The sequence below is a fragment of the Corythoichthys intestinalis genome, chromosome 1, assembly GCF_030265065.1.
Source record: "Corythoichthys intestinalis isolate RoL2023-P3 chromosome 1, ASM3026506v1, whole genome shotgun sequence".
In the NCBI taxonomy this organism is placed as follows: Eukaryota; Metazoa; Chordata; class Actinopteri; order Syngnathiformes; family Syngnathidae; genus Corythoichthys; species Corythoichthys intestinalis.
In genome coordinates, this window is record NC_080395.1 from 11,187,434 (window position 1) to 11,207,008 (window position 19,575).

General features: G+C 39.0%; 2 protein-coding genes across 4 annotated transcripts; both read left to right on the top strand.

The window, feature by feature from the left end:
* Positions 1–401: 401 nt before the first annotated feature.
* LOC130921530 (gastrula zinc finger protein XlCGF57.1-like) lies at positions 402–4,554 on the top strand. 3 transcript variants are annotated; one of them, XM_057845563.1, is made up of 3 exons: positions 402–511; positions 775–897; positions 1,310–4,554. In XM_057845563.1, the coding sequence occupies exons 2-3, from the start codon at positions 892–894 to the stop codon at positions 2,507–2,509; spliced, it is 1,206 nt and encodes a 401-aa protein (XP_057701546.1). In that variant the 5' UTR covers positions 402–511; positions 775–891; the 3' UTR covers positions 2,510–4,554. The 3 variants fall into 3 exon arrangements, 2 of the variants coding, with proteins under 2 accessions (XP_057701546.1, XP_057701536.1); XR_009064372.1 differs by lacking the exon at positions 775–897 and having other exon boundaries at positions 434–511; positions 1,310–3,548; positions 3,631–4,554; XM_057845553.1 differs by lacking the exon at positions 775–897 and having other exon boundaries at positions 434–511.
* Positions 4,555–5,332: 778 nt separating this feature from the next.
* Positions 5,333–11,477, top strand: LOC130921528 (gastrula zinc finger protein XlCGF57.1-like). The gene is made up of 3 exons (XM_057845543.1): positions 5,333–5,448; positions 5,720–5,824; positions 9,835–11,477. Exons 2-3 carry the CDS (start codon positions 5,819–5,821, stop codon positions 11,338–11,340), a joined length of 1,512 nt encoding a protein of 503 aa, XP_057701526.1. The 5' UTR covers positions 5,333–5,448; positions 5,720–5,818; the 3' UTR covers positions 11,341–11,477.
* Positions 11,478–19,575: the final 8,098 nt, after the last annotated feature.

Below are 19,575 nucleotides of genomic sequence, written 5' to 3' on the forward strand. Positions count from 1 at the left end.
TTTTTATTCACGTTGCATTGATTTATCAAATTATTTCTTAGAATTAAAAAAAAAATACACGTATCAAAAGTGAAAAAATACAAATATACATAAGCAATGATACAGTTGTCTAAGTCAAATGAAATAACCTGCTTTGAGTGGGGGCTTCTTGCCAACAGCAACCTCTCCTTGCCGTTCCTGGCGGAAGCAGTACTGTCAGTTGGATACATTACGAACTTTCAACTTATGCATTTACGATTCATGATTCAATTCTGAGCCCTCAAATTGAGTTATTGACAGTGATTACAAGAATTCCGATATGTTACTCATATTGAATATTTTTGGAGTCCAGTGATGTGAAATAGTGATGGAATGTCCAAACGCTTTAACATATCACACTGAAGTTTCAGCACCTGAACGTTCTACTTCCGGTTCAATTGACGCAACATTTGTTTACCCATCCGATATGTGCAGTTTTTTTTTGTTTACTCTACTCTTAACCAGACGATCTCCTTCAAAACATTTTCATCGGGTAAGTGCCGAAGTAAGACTTTAGTGGACTGAAAAGTCCCATTTTAAAGCATAGTGGAAGTCGTTTTTCTTTATGTTGAAGCTTCGCAGGCTTACCTAACTTAGTTTATTTTAGCTTAGCTCGCTAGCTAAGACACGCTAACGCATTCCGATTGCTTTGGTTTAACGCCACTTCTGATTTATAAAGTTTTGTTTGAAGCCGATGGTTTAACATTAGAGTGATTACGTTTAATTGTATGAGACGCTTCTCGATTTGTCTTTAAGATGTAACAAATTACTATTGACTGAAGGCCAACGTCATCCCAAACATCAAAGAGTAGAGACGTGGAAAATGAGGAGAGGAAATCCAGGTCACGACGAACAACTGAATAACTAAAGAAAATGAGGGTAAGATCATGACATTAGTTGTTGTATTGTTCATGCAATATCAGACTTGCTTTGATGTGAACATGATCAGCGATTGTGTCTGAAGGGCAACAGGCCCATATCTGATTTGCGATACAAGGTTCACATTAACGATGACCTCATGATATGATGTTAACACAATTATTAATACATAATTAATTTTAATTTTTATTATTACATTGTGGAAAGTAATGAATTTTATCACACTATGCTATATATATTTTTTAGAAAGACCTGTGTATTTCTCTCCATATTATCAAAATATGAAACCTGAATATCATTGTAAAAGCTCGAAAAACAGGACCCCTTCGGTGCAGCACCGTTTCCCGTCAATTGATTGTGAAGTGTATGGCTCGACTTTAGCAAATCGCGTGATTTTTTTTTTTTCACCCAGTATGCCGCAGACGTCACTGTAGAAGATCTTCACCCTGAGAAGCCCGATCCCCTCCACGTTAAAAAGGAGGAGGAGTTGGAGATGCCGTGTATCAGACAGGAGGCAGAGCCAGCGACCCCCGACATTAAAGAAGAAGAACAGGAAGATGAAATCCCCAAGATTCCAATGTGTGTCAGCGTGAAGATTGAAGGTCATGAAGCTCCGAGCGAAACAGCGAAACCTTGGAGCGACGGCTCATTTCAACACTTGACAACAAAAGAAGAGCAACCGGACGGCCTCTTAGCTCCGCTTTCGGACAGCGACGACGTAACGTCACACTCTTCTGACACTGATACTAATGAGGAGGATGTTGACTTTGACCAAAATGATCCGAAATCCTCAAACAAGTCATCATTGAAAAGGGACAAAAAAGAACGCTTGGCTGGGAAACCTTTTCCCTGCTCCGTTTGCGAGAAAAGGTTTTCTTTGAAGACTGATTTAGAAAGACACACGCGTACACACACTGGAGAAAAGCCTTATGTCTGCACATGTTGTGGTAAAAGATTCACTGAGAAGGGAAATTTAAAGAAACACACGCGGACACACACGAGAGAAAAGTCTTTTTCCTGCTCAGTTTGTCATAAAAGATTCTGTCATAAGGGAGCTTTAAAAAGACATGCAACAACACACACTGGAGAGAACCCATTTGCCTGCTCCTTTTGTGAGAAAAATTTTTATTGCAAGTCTCAGTTGACAAGACACATATTTACACACACAGGAGAGAAGCCTTTCTCCTGCACGCTTTGCGACAAAAGATTTTCTCAGAAAATTATTTTAGAAAGACACACGCGTACACACACTGGAGAAAAGCCTTTTGTCTGTACATGTTGTGGGAAAAGATTCACCGAAAAGGGAAATTTAAACAAACACACACTCACACACGCTGTAGAAAAGCCTTTTCCTTGCTCAGTTTGTGAGAAAAGATATTTTTCGAAGACTGATTTAAAAAAGCATCAGCGTACACACACTGGAGAAAAGCCTTTTGTCTGCACATGTTGTGGTAAAAAATTCACCCACAAGGGAGATTTAAACAAACACACACGCACACACACTGGAGAAAAGCCTTTTCCCTGCTCTGTCTGTCATAAAAGCTTCTGTCAGAAGGGAACTTTAAACAGACACTTAACGACACACACTGGAGAGAAACCATTTGCCTGCTAACTTCGAGGTAAAAGATTCGCTCAGAAGGGATACTTAGTAAACATGTGACTGAAAATTAGGCCGCGAAAATAGCTAAAATGGGATTTTCTGTTATCGGTTAAAAGGCCGAAAGTTTACCACCGAAAAGTGTGAAGAAGCTTAGTCGTCTTGTGATGACATAATCAAAACTCAACAAGCTAACACTACTGGCTCCCAGCTGACATGTCCATGCTTTGGAAGTAGTTTGTTTTGATGTTAAAAGACCCGAAACGCCTAATGATTCCAGGAACATCGTGTTCGGGTCTTTCAAGATGTGTGACTTTTTTTTTTAAACTTCCTCTATGGGGAACCATTTTAGGGCTGCTCTCTGTTCTACATGAAAATCAACTTTGGCTTTACATCCTTATCATCATCATCATGGCTATTGCGTAGGGGCAGGTTTCCCATCCCATTGCGTAGAGCTGACTAGGTGAGCTAGGCCCCTCCAGTACTGGCGGTCTCATGCACTATATCCCTAAGTGACATCCAAAAGTGTATTTCAGCATTTGTTTTGAATTCATTAAACAGGCTTTTATTCACACTCAGGCCCGGAGTGACTAATCGGGAGCTTCTGGACGATTCCAGAAGGGCCGGCTGGCCAGATGGGCCGGTCCGGGTTTTATTAAAAAAAAAAAAAAAAAATTACACTGTTATCATTTTTTGTTTGGTATTTATTTATGACAGTGTCACTGAGTATAACTTACATTCTGTTACCGCTGTCCCTGTGGGCAGTCTTAAAAAAAAAAAAAAAAAACTATTATTTTTTTCCCCAGACTCATCCTCACGTGTGCAGACGAAAAATACAGCATGCAGCTCCGCCCCCTAATTGTAGTCTGTATTGAGCCAAATTAGCTGCTATCTCGGTGCTCGGATGGATAAAAAGAGCAAGGGTGGCGCTGAAAATTAAGAATTAAAAAGAGAAAAGCACTCGTGAAAGAATCGGCAAAATGCGCGAAAATAGCTAATTTTTTTCATGCAACGACCTTGCGGCCTCAAACTACAGAGGATTACAACGAAAGTGGTAAGGCCGGATGGCGAAAAAAATGCAACTTGCACCGTGTGATACGACAATATGTAATTGTGGAAACTTTGGCTTCTTGTAGCACCTCACAAGGGATATGTAGCAGCAAGCATTAGCCATAATGAACACACCACAGGTGCAGAGCTGGAAGGTAGGATTGCCATGTCGTTCAGCGAGTGAACATTAGAATGAATATATTCAATTACGTGGCGTTTTTAAAGTGGAAATGGAAAATGGATAATAGTATCATTAGAAGTTGTTACAATGTGCAATACGTATTCTTTATTTTTCATATTGTTATGTTGCTATGTTTGTTTTATCTGTAAACACTCATTTTGTTAATATTTGATGTTGCAGAAAAGGTCTTATTTATTCATTTATTTTAGGGCTGTCAAAATTAATGCGTTAACGGGCGGTAATTAATTTTTTTAATGAATCACGTTAAAATATTTGACGCAATTAACGCACATGCCCTGCTCAGACAGATTTAAATGACAGTACAATGACATGCCCACTTGTTAATTGTGTTTATGGAGTTTTGCCGCCCTCCGCTGGCGCTTGGGTGCGACTGATTTTATAGGCTTCAGCACCCATGAGCATTGTGTAAGTAATTATTGACATCAACAATGGCGGGCTACTAGTTTATTTTTTGATTGAAAATTTTACAAATTTTAATAAAACGAAAACATTAAGAGGGGTTTTAATATGAAATTTCTATAACTTGTACTAACATTTATCTTTTAAGAACTACAAGTCTTTCTATCCATGGATCGCTTTAACAGAATGTTAATAATGTTAATGCCATCTTGTTGATTTATTGTTATAATAAACAAATACAGTCCTTATGTACCTTATGTTGAATGTATATATCCATCTTGTGTCTTATCTTTCCATACCAACAATAATTTACAGAAAACTATGGCATATTTTATAGATGGTTTGAATTGCGATTAATTACGATTAATTTTCAAGCTGTAATTAACTCGATCAAAAATTTTAATCGTTTGACAGGTCTAATTTATTTTCCAAATGTATCATTTAATATAGTTTTTTTTTAAATCCATTTTTAAATTTGTTCAAAATATGTTGTGTTGCACTTGTTAAAATAAAGCCACCTTGTTAAACAACCATTACCTGCACTGAATTGGAATACACAGAATTACAGTACACGGCTTTAGAGAACACTGAACTTAACACGTCTATGCATAATGACATAATTTTAAATGAGTGGGCCGGTCTGAGGCATGAAATTCCAGGGCCGAAAATGAGTTCCACTCCGGCCCTGTTCACACTGCATTAATTTATCAATTCATTTCTTTGAATGGTTATATTCTAGTATATTTTTATTTATATAAGGCAAATAAAACAACCTGCTTAGAGTGAAGGCTTCTTGCCAACAGGGACATCTCCTGGCCGTTCCTTCTCTTAGGCTCCAAGTAGTCCTTCATTGCTCTTCTACTTTCGTACTTTTGGAAAAAATTAGGTCTCATGACTAGCGAAAAAAGATCAACCAAGTGAGCCCGAAAGGCTTAAGTGCTTTAAAATGAAATGAGATCATCGTTATGTTTCTTGATGGTGGAAGCAGTTGGCTACATTAAGTTGGAAAAAAAGAGCTTTCAAAGTATAGATTTACGGACAGAATTCTGACCCTTCAAAATTGAGTTATTGATAGTTATAACGCTGATCGGGCGATGTCGTTCATATTTATTAAATATTTTTAAAGTCCTTTAATGTGAAATAGTTTTGGTTCCAAACGCTTCAACGTATTACTCTGAAGGTTCAGCGTGAACGTTTCTACTTCCGGTTCACTTGACGCAACATCCGTGTCACTTCAGAGTTGCAGTTCTTTCTTGTACCCTTCTTCTAACCAAACGCGTTTCTTGAAAAATATTCTCATCGGGTGAGTACCCAAGTACGAATTTAGTGGACTAAAACGTCCAATTTTAAAGCTTCTTGGCAGTCGTTTGGCTTTATTTTTAAGTTACGCAGGCGTACCTAACTTCGTTTAGTTTACCTTAGCTCAGCTCGCTAGCTAAGACATTTGAACGCATTTCAATTGCTTCAGCTTCACGCCACTTCCGAATTTTAAATTTTGCTTTAAGAGGGGTCGCTCAGTTAACATTAGAGTGATAACATTTAATTATTCAGACGCTTCTCGGCTTTTCTTAAAGATGCGACAAAATACTACTGACTGAAACCCAAAGAGTCGAGACGTGAATGCTGAGGAGAGGAAATCCAGGCCACGACGAGCACCTGCAAAACCAAAGAAAATGAGGGTAAGATTATGAAATTATAATACTTTTATGCAATATCAGACTTGTTTAGATGACTGAAATATTTTAAATATAATTGGGGGAAATCATAGAACTTAGGGAGTCACTAAAACCACAGCCACAGCTCAAGTTGCTCAACAGTAGAACAAGAACCCTTGGCTTATGGATTTTGTATCCATACACAATAGCTTTACACTCAAATAATCAGGTAATTTTGGCCAACTGCCCGTTTTTTTGTTTGTTTTTTTTTTTGCAAAAAAAGGGGGGCAGGCAGAGTGTGGTGGCAGATTTCACTGCGGTAACTCAAACACACGTTGCGTTCTAACACCAGATTTAGGTGGAAACAGGACGAAAGTTTCAGTGCATACAAGTAGAGCTGTCCTGACTAGTCGATGTCATCGATGACGTAAATGCGTCGACGGGCAAAACATACCGTCGACGGGTAATGACGGGTTAAAAAAAATTACATGCGGATAAAGTTTAGAATGGCCGGCGCTCGCGATACAAGCGGTTGTTACTGGCACCCCCAAGGGGGCCGCTGCTATTTCAATGTGACCGGCGTTGTCAGATTGAGCAAAGTGGAAGAAAGTGGGCAAGCGAGCGAGAGAGAGGGAGCGAGATCGGTGAGTTGGAAAAGTGCGTGGGTAGCGCTGAGTTGAGTGGCTTGAGTGGCCCACCTTGAGTGGGAAGGTGAATAGTTTTTTCCCCGTTGTTCGTGAACTAAATTTCCACACAAACGCACATCGAGGTACCATTAACTTAGCAAGGAGAGGTATGAGAGTCATTTTTCGAGTGTCCCAGAGCTCGCGAAATTGGGGGGGGGGGGGGGCATTTATCAAAGTTTCGTCAGCCGTAATTGTCTGAAGTTGGCGCGCCGGTGTTGTGCCGAAAAATAGCCACTCCACGCGAAATGTCCCCCCCTGACGGGAGCGCCCACACGTCACTCGTACAAACAGCCTTTTCTTACCAATCGATGGACACGGAAACAACATTCTTGTACCGTGAATATGTATCATTTTACTCTGCTTGAACTAATAAATATTTTACTGTTACCAACGCTCTGAAAATAGAGCAAGGCTTTATTTTGGGCCCCGCCTCTCCGCGCAAGTTCAATCAAAGTTTGCTTTCCGTCCAAGACGGCCGTCCACCGCTCACTTTCGCCGAAAAGTCCGATCCAAACTATTGTAATGCCCCGGATATGGGGAAGAAGGAGAGAAGTCTGTATTTGCTTACCCACTTGATTGTGGTAACAATAATAAAGAAAAACAATAACAAAATAACAGCGGGCTGCTACGACATGCGACCGCTATCTCTCGCAATCTCGCTCGTTCTCCCATTCTTCCTACTCGTTCCCCTTGCGTCTCTTAAGGAGGGGCCTGCATAGTTACGAACATTACGCTACAATACACAATGAATAGGTGTCCGCTGAACTCCTCGCACTCGGCTGCCGCTAGTTTGAAGCGGCCTTAAAAATAAATGAATAAGATACTACTCTAAAATGCTACTCTACTACCCGCGCGAGCGTAGAGTGGAGTGGGCTACAGCTGTGTAATTGGCTGACTGACGCATCTGATTATTATCTTTTTTTTTTTTTTTTTTTCGGCGGGGGGGCAAACAAGACTGTGGCGGGCCCAAACGAGACTGTGGCGGCGTTCATTGGTGGGAAACACTGGGGTATGTGTGCCTTTCATTCAAAATAATTGTTGTAATAGTTCAGTGTGCCCTGTACTTTATCTATTTTCAGGTTAAAACAAACAAAAGTTGAACAGTTTTGCCCATCCCCCAAAAATGCGGCATGCACACCAGGAAAAATTATCTGAACTCACACAAAGTATTCTGAAAATGATTGTCCGGGACATTGCAATTCATTTTCAAGTCACAGTGTTTCCGTTTACATTTTTTTGCACTAGTTAATGCCAGCAGCATTTGACCTCATTGTTTGTGATTTATTTTAAGTATTTATGTTATTTATTTATACGTTAATGAAGAATTTAGGTGTTCCAAAATGTTTTTTGTGAATAAGCTTGAACAAAAAAATCATTATTAAAGTAGTAAAAACAAACAAAAAAAATACTAGATTAATCGACTAATCGTAAAAATAGTCGGCTGACTAATCGGGAGGAAATTAGTCGTTTGGGACAGCCCTACATACAAGAAGGCAGGAGTGTCTCAAGAGCGATTTGGTCGAGGATTTAAGGTTATTATCGGATAATATGGCACCATGCATGCATTTTGAAATGTGAAAAAATAAATGTAAAAAATTTGCGTAACTTTAGCGTGAAATATTTACGTCAAATGAATGATAACTGCCCGTTTTTTTGCTTTAACCCAATAATCTAGACTGTTTTATGTTTATATCTATAAAAATTCCAGGATTTATGCATTTATTCATAAGAATTTTCAACTTAAAAAGCTGTTTTGTGATGGCCGGCAACATGGCCACCATCACAAAAAAGCTGTACAATAGTTTTTACATTTTTTGGCAAAAAACTAGTAATGTAGACATTTCTGCGTCCATATAAAAAAAAAAAAAAAAAAAAGGCTTTTATGTGTTTTATGTAATATTTAAATCTAAAAATGACGAGGGCCAGATTGCCGGAAAGACGTGTTGAGGCAATAGTGGCATCAGAATTCAACCTAAATAGGTTGTGAATGTATATAGAAAAATGAAAATTTTGCTGTTCTTCAGTGAAATTAAGATGATTCTGCATGCTTTCCTGAAGTATTAAGTTTCTGTTTTGAAACAATTCTGATACTGCTTATGATCAATCACAGTATCAATGAAAATGAATAGTAGCGAGGCTGATACCCAATCACCAGGCTACAATGGGTTAATTTGTCTGTTATATCCAATCAGACAAGCATTCTCTGAGTAGACACTGCTTATAATCAATTACAGTATCAAATAATATAATAGTCACAACTCATAATCAATTGCTATGACTTATTATTAACTTCAGGATCGCGGATCGTCGGCGACTTACATGGACAGCAAACAATAACACTTCACTGCGTTAAACAAGCGGCACATTTTATTTAACCCACAGTATAAAGTGTACAAGCAAACAAGCAACAATTGTATTTCAGCTCATAGATTACATGCAATAACATAAATCTCATTACCGTGTGCTGGAAGGACGGAGAGCCGGGCGTCCTCAGTAATAGTGAGCGAAGAAATACCAAGGCTGGGCGTCTGCGCGTAAACCCACAGCAGACTCTGATTGTACTTGTCTCCGTCGCTTCTTTATAGCAAGTACCGCGCCCCGTAACTTCCCCTCCCGTTCGAGTGCGATTAGATGTTTCACACGGTTGACGAGAAAAACATGTTATGTTCACATTCCGATGTTTTGGGAGTCAGCTTGGTAAGGTTGCCGATGTTTTGGGAGTCAGCTTGGTAAGGTTGCCGATGTTTTGGGAGTCAGCTTGGTAAGGTTGAAAACAACACATTCCGATTTGAAAACATGTTATGTTACCTTGCAGCTTGATGTCAGTTGATGAGGTTAAAAACAACATTCCTTTATATAAGGCTTTGGGGCCTTGTCTTACAGTTTCTGATGTGAAAACTGAGTGATTTATTAGCTGTTGAAAACATATGTCAAAGTTGCACACAAAAAAAAAAGACTACAAACATAAGTCGCCATTTTGGGCAAAAACTTGATTATGATTTGTTAAATATTGCTATACATCCTGAAAATATAGATTATATATATATACATTTAGTTATTTTTGTGCATCTGGCATAAAATCTGAGAATTTTATAGATATTTTGTCTTGTCTTGGATTTTATAACATTTTGAAGTTTTTGATGCCGCTGCTCGTGGAGACTCATATATACCTAAGGGAGGGGCCTTTTTTGGTTTTAGGTCGTGAGGGGCTTTGGTTTTGAAAATACTTGTATTTTTAAGTTTTTGAAAATAGGCCTCCTCGGAGCAGCCCCGTTTCCTGTCAACTGATAGTCAAGTCTATGGCTCGACATTAGCAAATCACGTGATTTTTTTTTTTTCCCCACCCAGTGTCCCGCAGACGTCATTATAGAAGATCTTCACCCTGAAAAGCATGATGCCCTCCACGTTAAACAAGAGGAGGAGTCAGAGATGCCAAAGATCAAACAGGAGGCGGAGCCAAAGAACCCCTTCATTAAAGAAGAGGAACAGGAAGATGAAATCCCCACATTTCCAATGACTGTCATTGTGAAGAGTGAAGAAGATGAAGGTCCAAGCGAAGAGAGCGGAACAGAGAAGCCGTCAAGCGACAGCTCATTTCAACACCTGACAACAAAAGGAGAGGGACGATCGCAATCGGAAAGCCTCTTAGCTCCGCTTTCGGACAGCGACGACATAACGTCACACTTTTCTGACTTGAACACTGATGAGGAGGATGATGACTTTGAGCAAAATGATTCAAAATCCTCAAACAAGTCATCATGGAAAAGTGACAAAAAAGATTGCTTGGTTGGGAAACCTTTTTCCTGCTCAGTGTGCGAGAAAAGATTTTCTTTGAAGACTTATTTAGAAAGACACACACGTACACACAATGGAGAAAAGCCTTTTGTCTGCACATGTTGTGGTAAAGGATTTACCCATAAGGGAGATCTAAACAAACACACACGCACACACACTGGAGAAAAGCCTTTTGTTTGCACATGTTGTGGTAAAAGATTCAGCGAGAAGGGAGTTTTAAAAAAACACACACGCACACACACTGGAGAAAAGCCTTTTGTCTGCACATGTTGTGGTAAAAGATTCACCCAGAAGGGAAATTTAACCAAACACACGCGCACACACACTGTAGAAAAGCCTTTTCCGTGCTCAATTTGCGAGAAAAGATTTTCTTTGAAGGCTGATTTAGAAAAGCATCAGGGTACACACACTGGAGAACAGCCTTTTGTCTGTACATGTTGCGGTAAAAGATTCACCGAGAAGGGAAATTTAAACAAACACACACGCACACACGCTGCAGAAAAACCTTTTCCCTGCTCAGTTTGCCAGAAAAGATTTTTTTTTAAGACTGATTTAGAAAGGCATCAGCGTACACACACTGGAGAAAAGCCTTTTGTCTGCACATATTGTGGTAAAAAATTCACCCACAAGGGAGATTTAAACAAACACACACGCACTCACACTGGAGAAAAGCCTTTTCCCTGCTCAGTTTGTCATCAAAGATTCCGTCTGAAGGAAAATTTAAAAAGACACGCAACAACACACACTGGAGAGAAACCATTTGCTTGCTCACTTTGTGAGAAAAGATTTTCTTCTAAGTCTCAGTTGACAAAACACACATTTACACACACTGGAGAGAAGCCTTTCGCATGCACACTTTGCAACAAAAAATTTGCTCAGAAGATTGTTTTAGAACGACACATGCGTACACACACTGGAGAAAAGCCTTTTGTCTGTACATGTTGTGGTAAAAGCTTCAACCAGAAGGGAAATTTAAGCAAACACATACGCACACACACCGGCGAGAAGCCTTTCGCCTGCACACTTTGCGGTAAAGATTTTCTCAGAAGGCTCGTATAGAAAAGCATAAGCGTACGCACACTGGAGAAAAGCCTTTCCCCTGCTCAGTTTGTCATAAAAGATTCCGTCAGAAGGGAACTTTAAACAAACATGCAACAACACACTCTGGAGAGAAACAGTTTGCCTGCTAAATTTGTGGTAAAAGATTCGCTCAGGAGGGATATTTAGTAAAGATGTGACTGAAAATAGAGCGCCGAAAATGGCTAAAATTGTATTTTCGGTTACAAAGCCGAAAGTTTACCACCAAAAAGTGTGAAGAAGCTTAGTCCTCTTGTGATGACGCCACCGAAACTCAACGAGCTAACTAACACTACTGGCTCACAGCTGACATGTTTGCAGTTTGGAAGTATTTTGTTTTGATGTTGAAAGACCCAAAACACTTAATGATTTCGGGAACATCATGTTCGAGTCCATTTCAAGATGTGTGACATTTTTATGAAAATCAGCTTTGGCTATATCCCTAAGTGACATACAAATGTGTATTTCTGCATTTATTTTGAATTCATTAAACAAGTTTTTATTCACATTGCTTTAATTCATCAATTCATTTATTTCATATAATTAAAAATATACACAAATGAAATTAAAAAAAAAAATCAGCAATCATATATTTCATTTATCTAAGTCAAATGAAACGACCTGCTTAGAGTGGAGGCTTCTTGCCAGCAGCGACTTATCCTGGCTTCTTCACCTCGAAGTAGTTTTTCCTTGCAATCTTTTTTTTTTCTCGTACTTTTGGAATAATTACTAGTAGGTCTCATGGTTAGCGAAAAAAGCTAAACCAAGTGAGGAGCCTTAGAGGCTTCAGTGCTTTAAAATGAAACGAGGTCATTGTAATGTTTCTTGATGGAAGAAGTGCAGCAGAAGCAGTATGGTCAAGATCGAACTTTTAATGGACAGAATTGTGACCCTTCAAAATGGAGTTATTGATAGTTATGACTCAAATTCGGATATGTCTATCATATTTATTAAATATTTTTGGAGTCCAGTGATCTGAAGTAGTTTAGGTTCCAAACGCTTCAACGTATTACCCTGAAGTTTCTACTTCCGATTCACCTGTGTACATTCGTCAGACTTGCAGTTCTTTCCTGTACCCTTCTTCTAACCAAACACGTTTCTTCAAAATATTTTCATCGGGTGAGTACTCAAGTAAGAATTTGGTGGACTAAAATGTCTAATTTAAATGCTTTTTTGAAGACGTTTGGCTTCATGTTAAAGTTACGCAGGCTTATGTAATAACTTAGTTTAGTTTAGCTTAGCTCGCTAGCTAAGACACTTTGACCGCATTTCGATTGCTTTAGCTTCACGCCGCTTCCGAATTTTAAATTCTGTTTTAAGGGGGGTCGCTCGGTTAACATTAGAGTGATATATTTAATTATTCAGACGCTCCTCGGCTTTTCTTAAAGATGCGACAAAATACTACTGACTGAAACCCAAAGAGTCGAGACGTGGATGCTGAGGAGAGGAAATCCAGGCCACGACGAGCAACTGCAAAACCAAAGAAAATGAGGGTAAGATTATGAAATTATTATACTTTTTATGCAATATCAGACTTGTTTCAATGTAACTGTTATCAGTGATTGTGAGTGTTAGAGAAAAATCTCATAGCTGACTTGCTGTACGAGGCTCACGATAACGATGATCGCACGATATGGTTACACAACAAATATCGGTCAGGAAATCCTTGTAGAATATTTTACAAAGCAAGTAACGAACAGTAAACAAGCTATTTTCATCCCTCTGTGAATTTAAATGAGTTCATCACTAGTAGCCGTCCAATCCGTTTGAACTGGAAGGGGTGGTAGCAGATGAACAGTCGTTTATTCTTTCCCAACCCTCCTACTTTAAACGAAATGACCATCTATGGCCGTCAGTAGTCGCCATTGTCAGGCAGTTCATCTTGGAGCGTTTCACATCATTTCCTGTTGATTTTTGGTCACTTTTCCTCTTCGGGGGCATTGACAAGTCACGTCCTGTTGATTTTGTGACATTAATAGGTCACTTCATGTTGATTTGGGGTTACTAAAAAGTAAGTGACTCAAGTATGTCCCAAAATATAATATGAAGTGACTCAAAATCAACAGGAAGTAACCTGTAAAAAATGAACCAGAAGTGACCTCCAAATGCCCTGAAATGACAGGCTGTGAATGCTCTGGTTTCAGTGCCATTAGTGGTACTCAACGTCCAGTCTAGTCAAAATCAATTGGATGGCTAGCGCCGTCAATGGCAGCCAGTGAGCTAACGTAGACATTGTTGCCCACTAAACTGACTGTGAATGTTCTGGCAACATCAAAGGCATGCAATTTCTGGCTCGGGTGTTAAAGGGTTAAGAAAAACTATTGCATTTGGGTGATTTATTACAATGTATTGTCACTACATTCGTGGTTGAATTGGTTTAAAAAAAATAATAAAAAAACGAACAATATCGAATATCGGGAGTAATTTATGAGACAATATATCGCTTACTAAAATTTGTTATCATGGCAGGCCGAGCCATATGATGAGTTCGCCTCATCGCTAAAAGAAAAAAACGCAATAAAAACCTATTGGGATAATAATTAAAAGGTACTGGAAAATTGGTCTCTAAAGTTCTCAAAAAAGTGCTTGAATTTGGCCATGAAAAAGGTGTATAAACCCTGCTCCCAGTATGTAAGGGTTCAATCTATTGTCATGTAACAAATTTTAAACACGAAGAAATTTTGTATCCATGAACAATAGCTTTACATTCAAATAATCGGCTAATTTTCTGCCAACTGACCGTTTTTTGGGCAAAAAACTAGTAATTTACACTTTTTTGCTTCCATACAAAAAACAATTTGGCTTTTACGTGTTTTATTTTATGTAACATTTCGATCTAAAAATGACGAGCACTAGATAGCCGGCAAGACGTGCTGAGGCAATAGTGACATCGGAATTTAATTCAAATGAGTTGTGATTGTATAGAGAAAAATGCAAATTTTGCTTGTCTTGGGTAAAATCAAAATGTGCATGCGTGATTTGTTAGCTGTTGAAAAAGTATTACATTTAAAAAAATTAAGTCGCTATTTCGGCCAAAATCGTTCATAATATGTTAAATATTTGCTATTGATCCTGAAAATGTAGGTGATTATCCCTGCATTTTGTGATTTTTGTGCATTTGGTGAAAAATCTCAGAATTTTATAGCCATTTTTTCATGTTAATAGTGTGTGAATGTGTGCGTGAAAGGGCAAATGTGTGCTAATGTAAAGCGCTTTGGGCATGGTAACCATATACAGTAGATAAATGCGCACTATAGGTATTGTCCATTTACCATTTGTTATACTTATATAGAAAAAAAATAATAATTGGGATTTTATTAGGGAACTATTTTGAATTTTTTTTTTTTTTTTTATGCCACTGCTCATGGAGACTCAAACATGCCTGTTTTGGTTTTAAGAGAGACTTTCAGCATTAAAGAAGAGGAACAGGAAGATGAAATCCCCACATTTCCAATGACTCTCATTGTGAAGAGTGAAGAAGATGAAGGTCCAAGCGAAGAGAGCGGTGCAGCGAACCCTACAAGCGACAGCTCATTTCAACACCTGACAACAAAAGGAGAGGGACGATCACAATCGGAAGGCCTCTTAGCTCCGCTTTCGGACAGCGACGACGTAACGTCACACTCTTCTGACTTGAACACTGATGAGCAGGATGATGACTTTTACCAAAATGATTCACAATCCTCAAACAAGTCATCATTGAAAAAAGACAAAAAAGAACGCTTGGTTGGGAAACCGTTTTCCTGCTCAGTGTGCGAGAAAAGATTTTCTTTGAAGACTGATTTAGAAAGACGCATGCGTACACACACTGGAGAAAAGCCTTATCCCTGCTCAGTATGTCATAAAGATTCTGTCATAAGGGAACTTTAAACACACACACAACAACACACACTGGAGAAAAGCCTTTTCCCTGCTCACTTTATACTCAAAGATTCACTCAGAAGGGACATTTACGATTACACATAAGAAACCACACTGTGAAAACCACTTTTGCCTGCACACTTTGCGATAAAAGATTTTCTCAGAAGACTTGTTTAGAAAAGCATAAGTATACACACACTGGAGAGAAACCTTTTGCCTGCTCACTTTGCGGTAAAAAAGTCGCTCAGAAAGGTCATTTAGTATCGAATGCAAGAAGAAGCCACACTAGGGAAAACAATTGAATTACAGTGTGTGACAAGATATTCTAATTCCTGTTCAGTTCAAGTTTATTGTCCCCTAAGGAGGGGAAACTTATCTTAACAGCAGGTGAGCACACAGATAACACAACAACAGATAACACATAAAATAACAAAGACTACAATTTAAAAAATGCTATAGACAGCTTCGCATCTCGGTGCAAGAGTTTTGCAAATTTAGCAGCCTAATCACACTTGATAAAAAGGAGTTCATTGTCCTGTTGGACTTAAAACAAGGGACTCTGAATCTCCTGCCTGAAGGGAGAACCTCAAACGAACAATGAAGGGGATGATCTGCACAGTCAAGTATGTCATTTGCCTTCTTCTTAACCTGCTTCTCATAAATATCAGTTAAGGAGACCTGTGGACAGCCTATTATCTTGCCAGCCACCTTAACAATGTGGTTGATGTCATTTTTCTCTTTCAGGCTGATACCTCCACGCATTTACAATGAAAAAAGCATTTCAATTGACCTATTCAGTTTCCCTTCAGCCCGTTTAAAAAAAGGTTTTAAAACTATTTTGTTGGTCCTGTTCTTTTCAAAACTATCCAATATTTTTGAATGTTTTTCATTGGATAAATTGCATTAAATGTCATTTCATAATCACTCCAATAAAGCCAGTTCTTCGTCCATTTTCTCCTCAGTTGGCTGATTTTTGCACCCTAATACCTAGCCAGTGTATCCAGGGTTTCTGCTTCTGGGCCCTGACTGCTACCATCTCAAAACAGCCCTCTTGAAAGCAAGTGACTACAGTGAATAATCCTATTTAAAAAATTGGATCCTAATAATCCCAGGATATTAATAAAAATAGAAATATCATTTCAAACACTGATACAGCCCACAGTGTACAAGAAGTTAGTTTTAAGTGGAATATTCAACAGACATTTGCTCCAAACAGGTGTATGGAGGACAAACGAGGCTTAGCCTAACTCATGCAGCCAGTGGAGTGCTGTCTTACCGCACATATTTTGAGTCCATGGGTAATATCACCAGGGAGTTTTTGCGCAAAATGTTTAAAAATATATATATATATTTTGTGTAACCTCAGCATGTAACAAACTGGCGTGTGGCATCAGCATTTACACGTTTTCAACTTTATGAGGTGCACCAACCAGAGGTGAGTAGTAACGCGTTACATGTACTCCGTTACATTTAATTGAGTAACTTTTTGAGCAAAATGAACTTCTAAGAGTGGTTTTACTAAGCAATACTTTTTACAAAAACGATACTCTTACTCAGCTACTTTTGGCTCCACATAAGTCGTTAAATGTTTCCTCTTTATTCTACATATTAGATTTATTATTTTTATTAGCTAGCGATGCTAAGAGTAGCTCTACCGATTTCACCAATGAGACGTCGCAACAATAATCACACAACACCATTATACCATCATATCTTTACGCCAGCCTGTTCAATCATGTCTCGTCTTTAAAGCACTGTAAAAAAGGAAGTATTTGTTTCAACATGACTCGAAAGCGCAGATATTGACCTCTCTCCTAGTTTTTAATTGGCACCGATTGACCACGAAAAACCGGAGATATGATCCTTATAATTTCAAAATGGTAGTTATGAAGTAACTCTTCACTATTCAAACTAGGAACTATTTTTTCCACCAGAGGGCACCCATGCTCTTTGGATGAATCATGCTTCATTTATTTAATTTTTTTTCTCTCTTGTCGGAATACAATGTTCTTGTTTCTTTTTGTGTATTTCAATTCAATTTTATTTGTATAGCCCTGATCATAACAAGGTTGTCTCGAAGGGCTTTGCAGAGGCAATATATTACACAATCAGAAACAGCAAATGAAGCAACAAAGATGACTAAATAAACTTCAAGTCCTGGGTATCCCCCATCCTTAGACCCTCCATGTTGGCAAGGAAAAACTCCAGAAACTCCAGAGTCTTTGGGAGAAAATGAGAAACCTTGGGGAGTACCACAGTCAGGAGAGATCCACTCCCAGGACGGATAGATTTTTTTGGCTTAATGTGGTTATGTAATGGGTTATTGCACGGTATAATTATAACAACAGTTCATATAGATAACTTTGTGCTCAGAATTTTTTTTTTTTTTTTTTTTTTGGAATACTTTTACTTGAGTAATCCTATTTTGAAGGAACGCTACTCTTACTTAAGTAAAATTTTTGGTTACTCTACCCACTTCTGGCACCAAACCGGAACACGAATAACCCGACCAGTATCATGAATAAACCCAAATCGACTCCACTGACCACTTACACATATTTTAATGATGTTTTTGGGAAACACAAAAAATATATATCTTGGGAGCTCGAGGGGGAACTGGGCCCGCGGGAGAGTCCCGAACCTCGGCGAAGCTTTCCTGTCTTCACCTTACCAACCTCTGGAAGTCTCCCCTGGCTTGGTTCTCGTGGCAACAATTTAGAAGTCAAAGAGATGATTCAGGCAATTATAGCTGAAGGAGATGGTACCTTTTCTCGAAGGCACCGTCTGTTTGTATTGCTCTACCATACCCAATATAAAATAAATAGTACTTATACCATAGTTTAAAGAGCATACGACATGAGAAAAAAAGTCTTAAAGGGCATTATTATGTGAATTAGAATCATATTTTGAGACGATTCGACTATATACAACAATTTAGCAAAGCGCAGATGACGAAAAATGAGTCTTTTAATCTACTGATTAGCCACGCCTACCATTATAGGGCTTTAGCGTCCCCAACAGGTGGATGACGTCAGCGGTAGACTGGGCTCATCGCTTTTACTATTCAGCCCATTGAGGGGGAATTATTCAGAACGAGGAAAACGCGACGAAGAGAGCCGCAAAACGTCATTGTTTCAGTCTCTCTACTCCAATATTTTTACAGGATATTCTTTTTATCCAAGTATTTATCCCCAATAGCTATATAAATGGCTTGAGAAGGACCAGTCAGCCCGTCGAGGGGGAACCATTCACAACAAGGAAAACACGACGAAGAGAGCTGCAAAATGTCATTGTTCCTGTCTCTTTACTTCAATATTTTTACAAGATATTCTTTCTATCCAAGTATTTTCCCCAATTGCTAAACAAACGGCATGGTCATGACAAATAACAGTCTTGTGCTAAATGGAATATGAAATAATAAAAATGCATTTATTCAGGACGACATGGCAAAATTACTCCATAATGGTCAAAACTGTCGACTTCACCTTTACTGTTGCACCTCCCGAACGATATTTTATGACACCTAAATTGGACATACTGTATGTCATTTCCCTTCCCCGGCTTCGGAGAATGTAAACAAACTAAAAGGCGTGACAGCTAGCCGGCATGCTAACCCGTTCCGAGTGATGTTTCAAAGTCTTCGAAGCGGAAAATCACACATAACTCGCCTGGATTATTTGACATGATGACTGAGTTGTCGATTGTCTTTGCGGATCGGCAAACCGCCCGGCGGAGAGCAATTTACAGTTCGCTCCCCGGAGGAGGGTGGCTGCAGTTGTTGTGCAGCTAACGTGCTAATGTGCATGAGGAGAGCTTTTTACATGCCTATCAATGATCAAACGTAAGTAGTCCTTTATTTAAAGGAAGTTTTTAGTGTTTACTTTGTAATCGCTGTATTCGTATTTGACATCATACTAAACAAGATGTTTACTCACTTCCTCGTAAGTCCAATGGTCCCACAGTAAATATCCACGGTGAATGGGAACCTTTAGAAACTCCAAAAAGGCGCATACGCCTCTCCCTCATACAGAATGATTTTTCTGCAGCTGTTTGGCTGGCGTGATGCGAAAAATAAACGTATTAATCCGCAAAATCAGCTGAATCCTTAGTCCTCATACACAACAGTACGGCTGTATAGTGAAGAGGACGCCTTCTACCGTACATGTCACAGCGCCCTCCTCCTCAATGCAAGACCGAAGCCGGAAGTCACTCATTTTCATGGCGCGAGATTCAAAAAACTAAATAAATATAGCGATCGCTTCCACACACATTCAAGCGGTCCATATCATTCAGGAGCATAAAATACCACGTGTATTATGAAATGAACATGCTTTTTCGTGTCCCATGCACTTTAAG

Excerpts from the sequence above, each read along its gene's own strand:
- LOC130921530 (XM_057845553.1), top strand. The coding sequence starts at position 446 with ATGTGCAGTTTTTTTTTGTTTACTCTACTCTTAACCAGACGATCTCCT. Across the intron at positions 512-1,309 it reads CTTCAAAACATTTTCATCGG|TATGCCGCAGACGTCACTGT; the intron begins GTAAGTGCCGAA and ends TTTTTCACCCAG.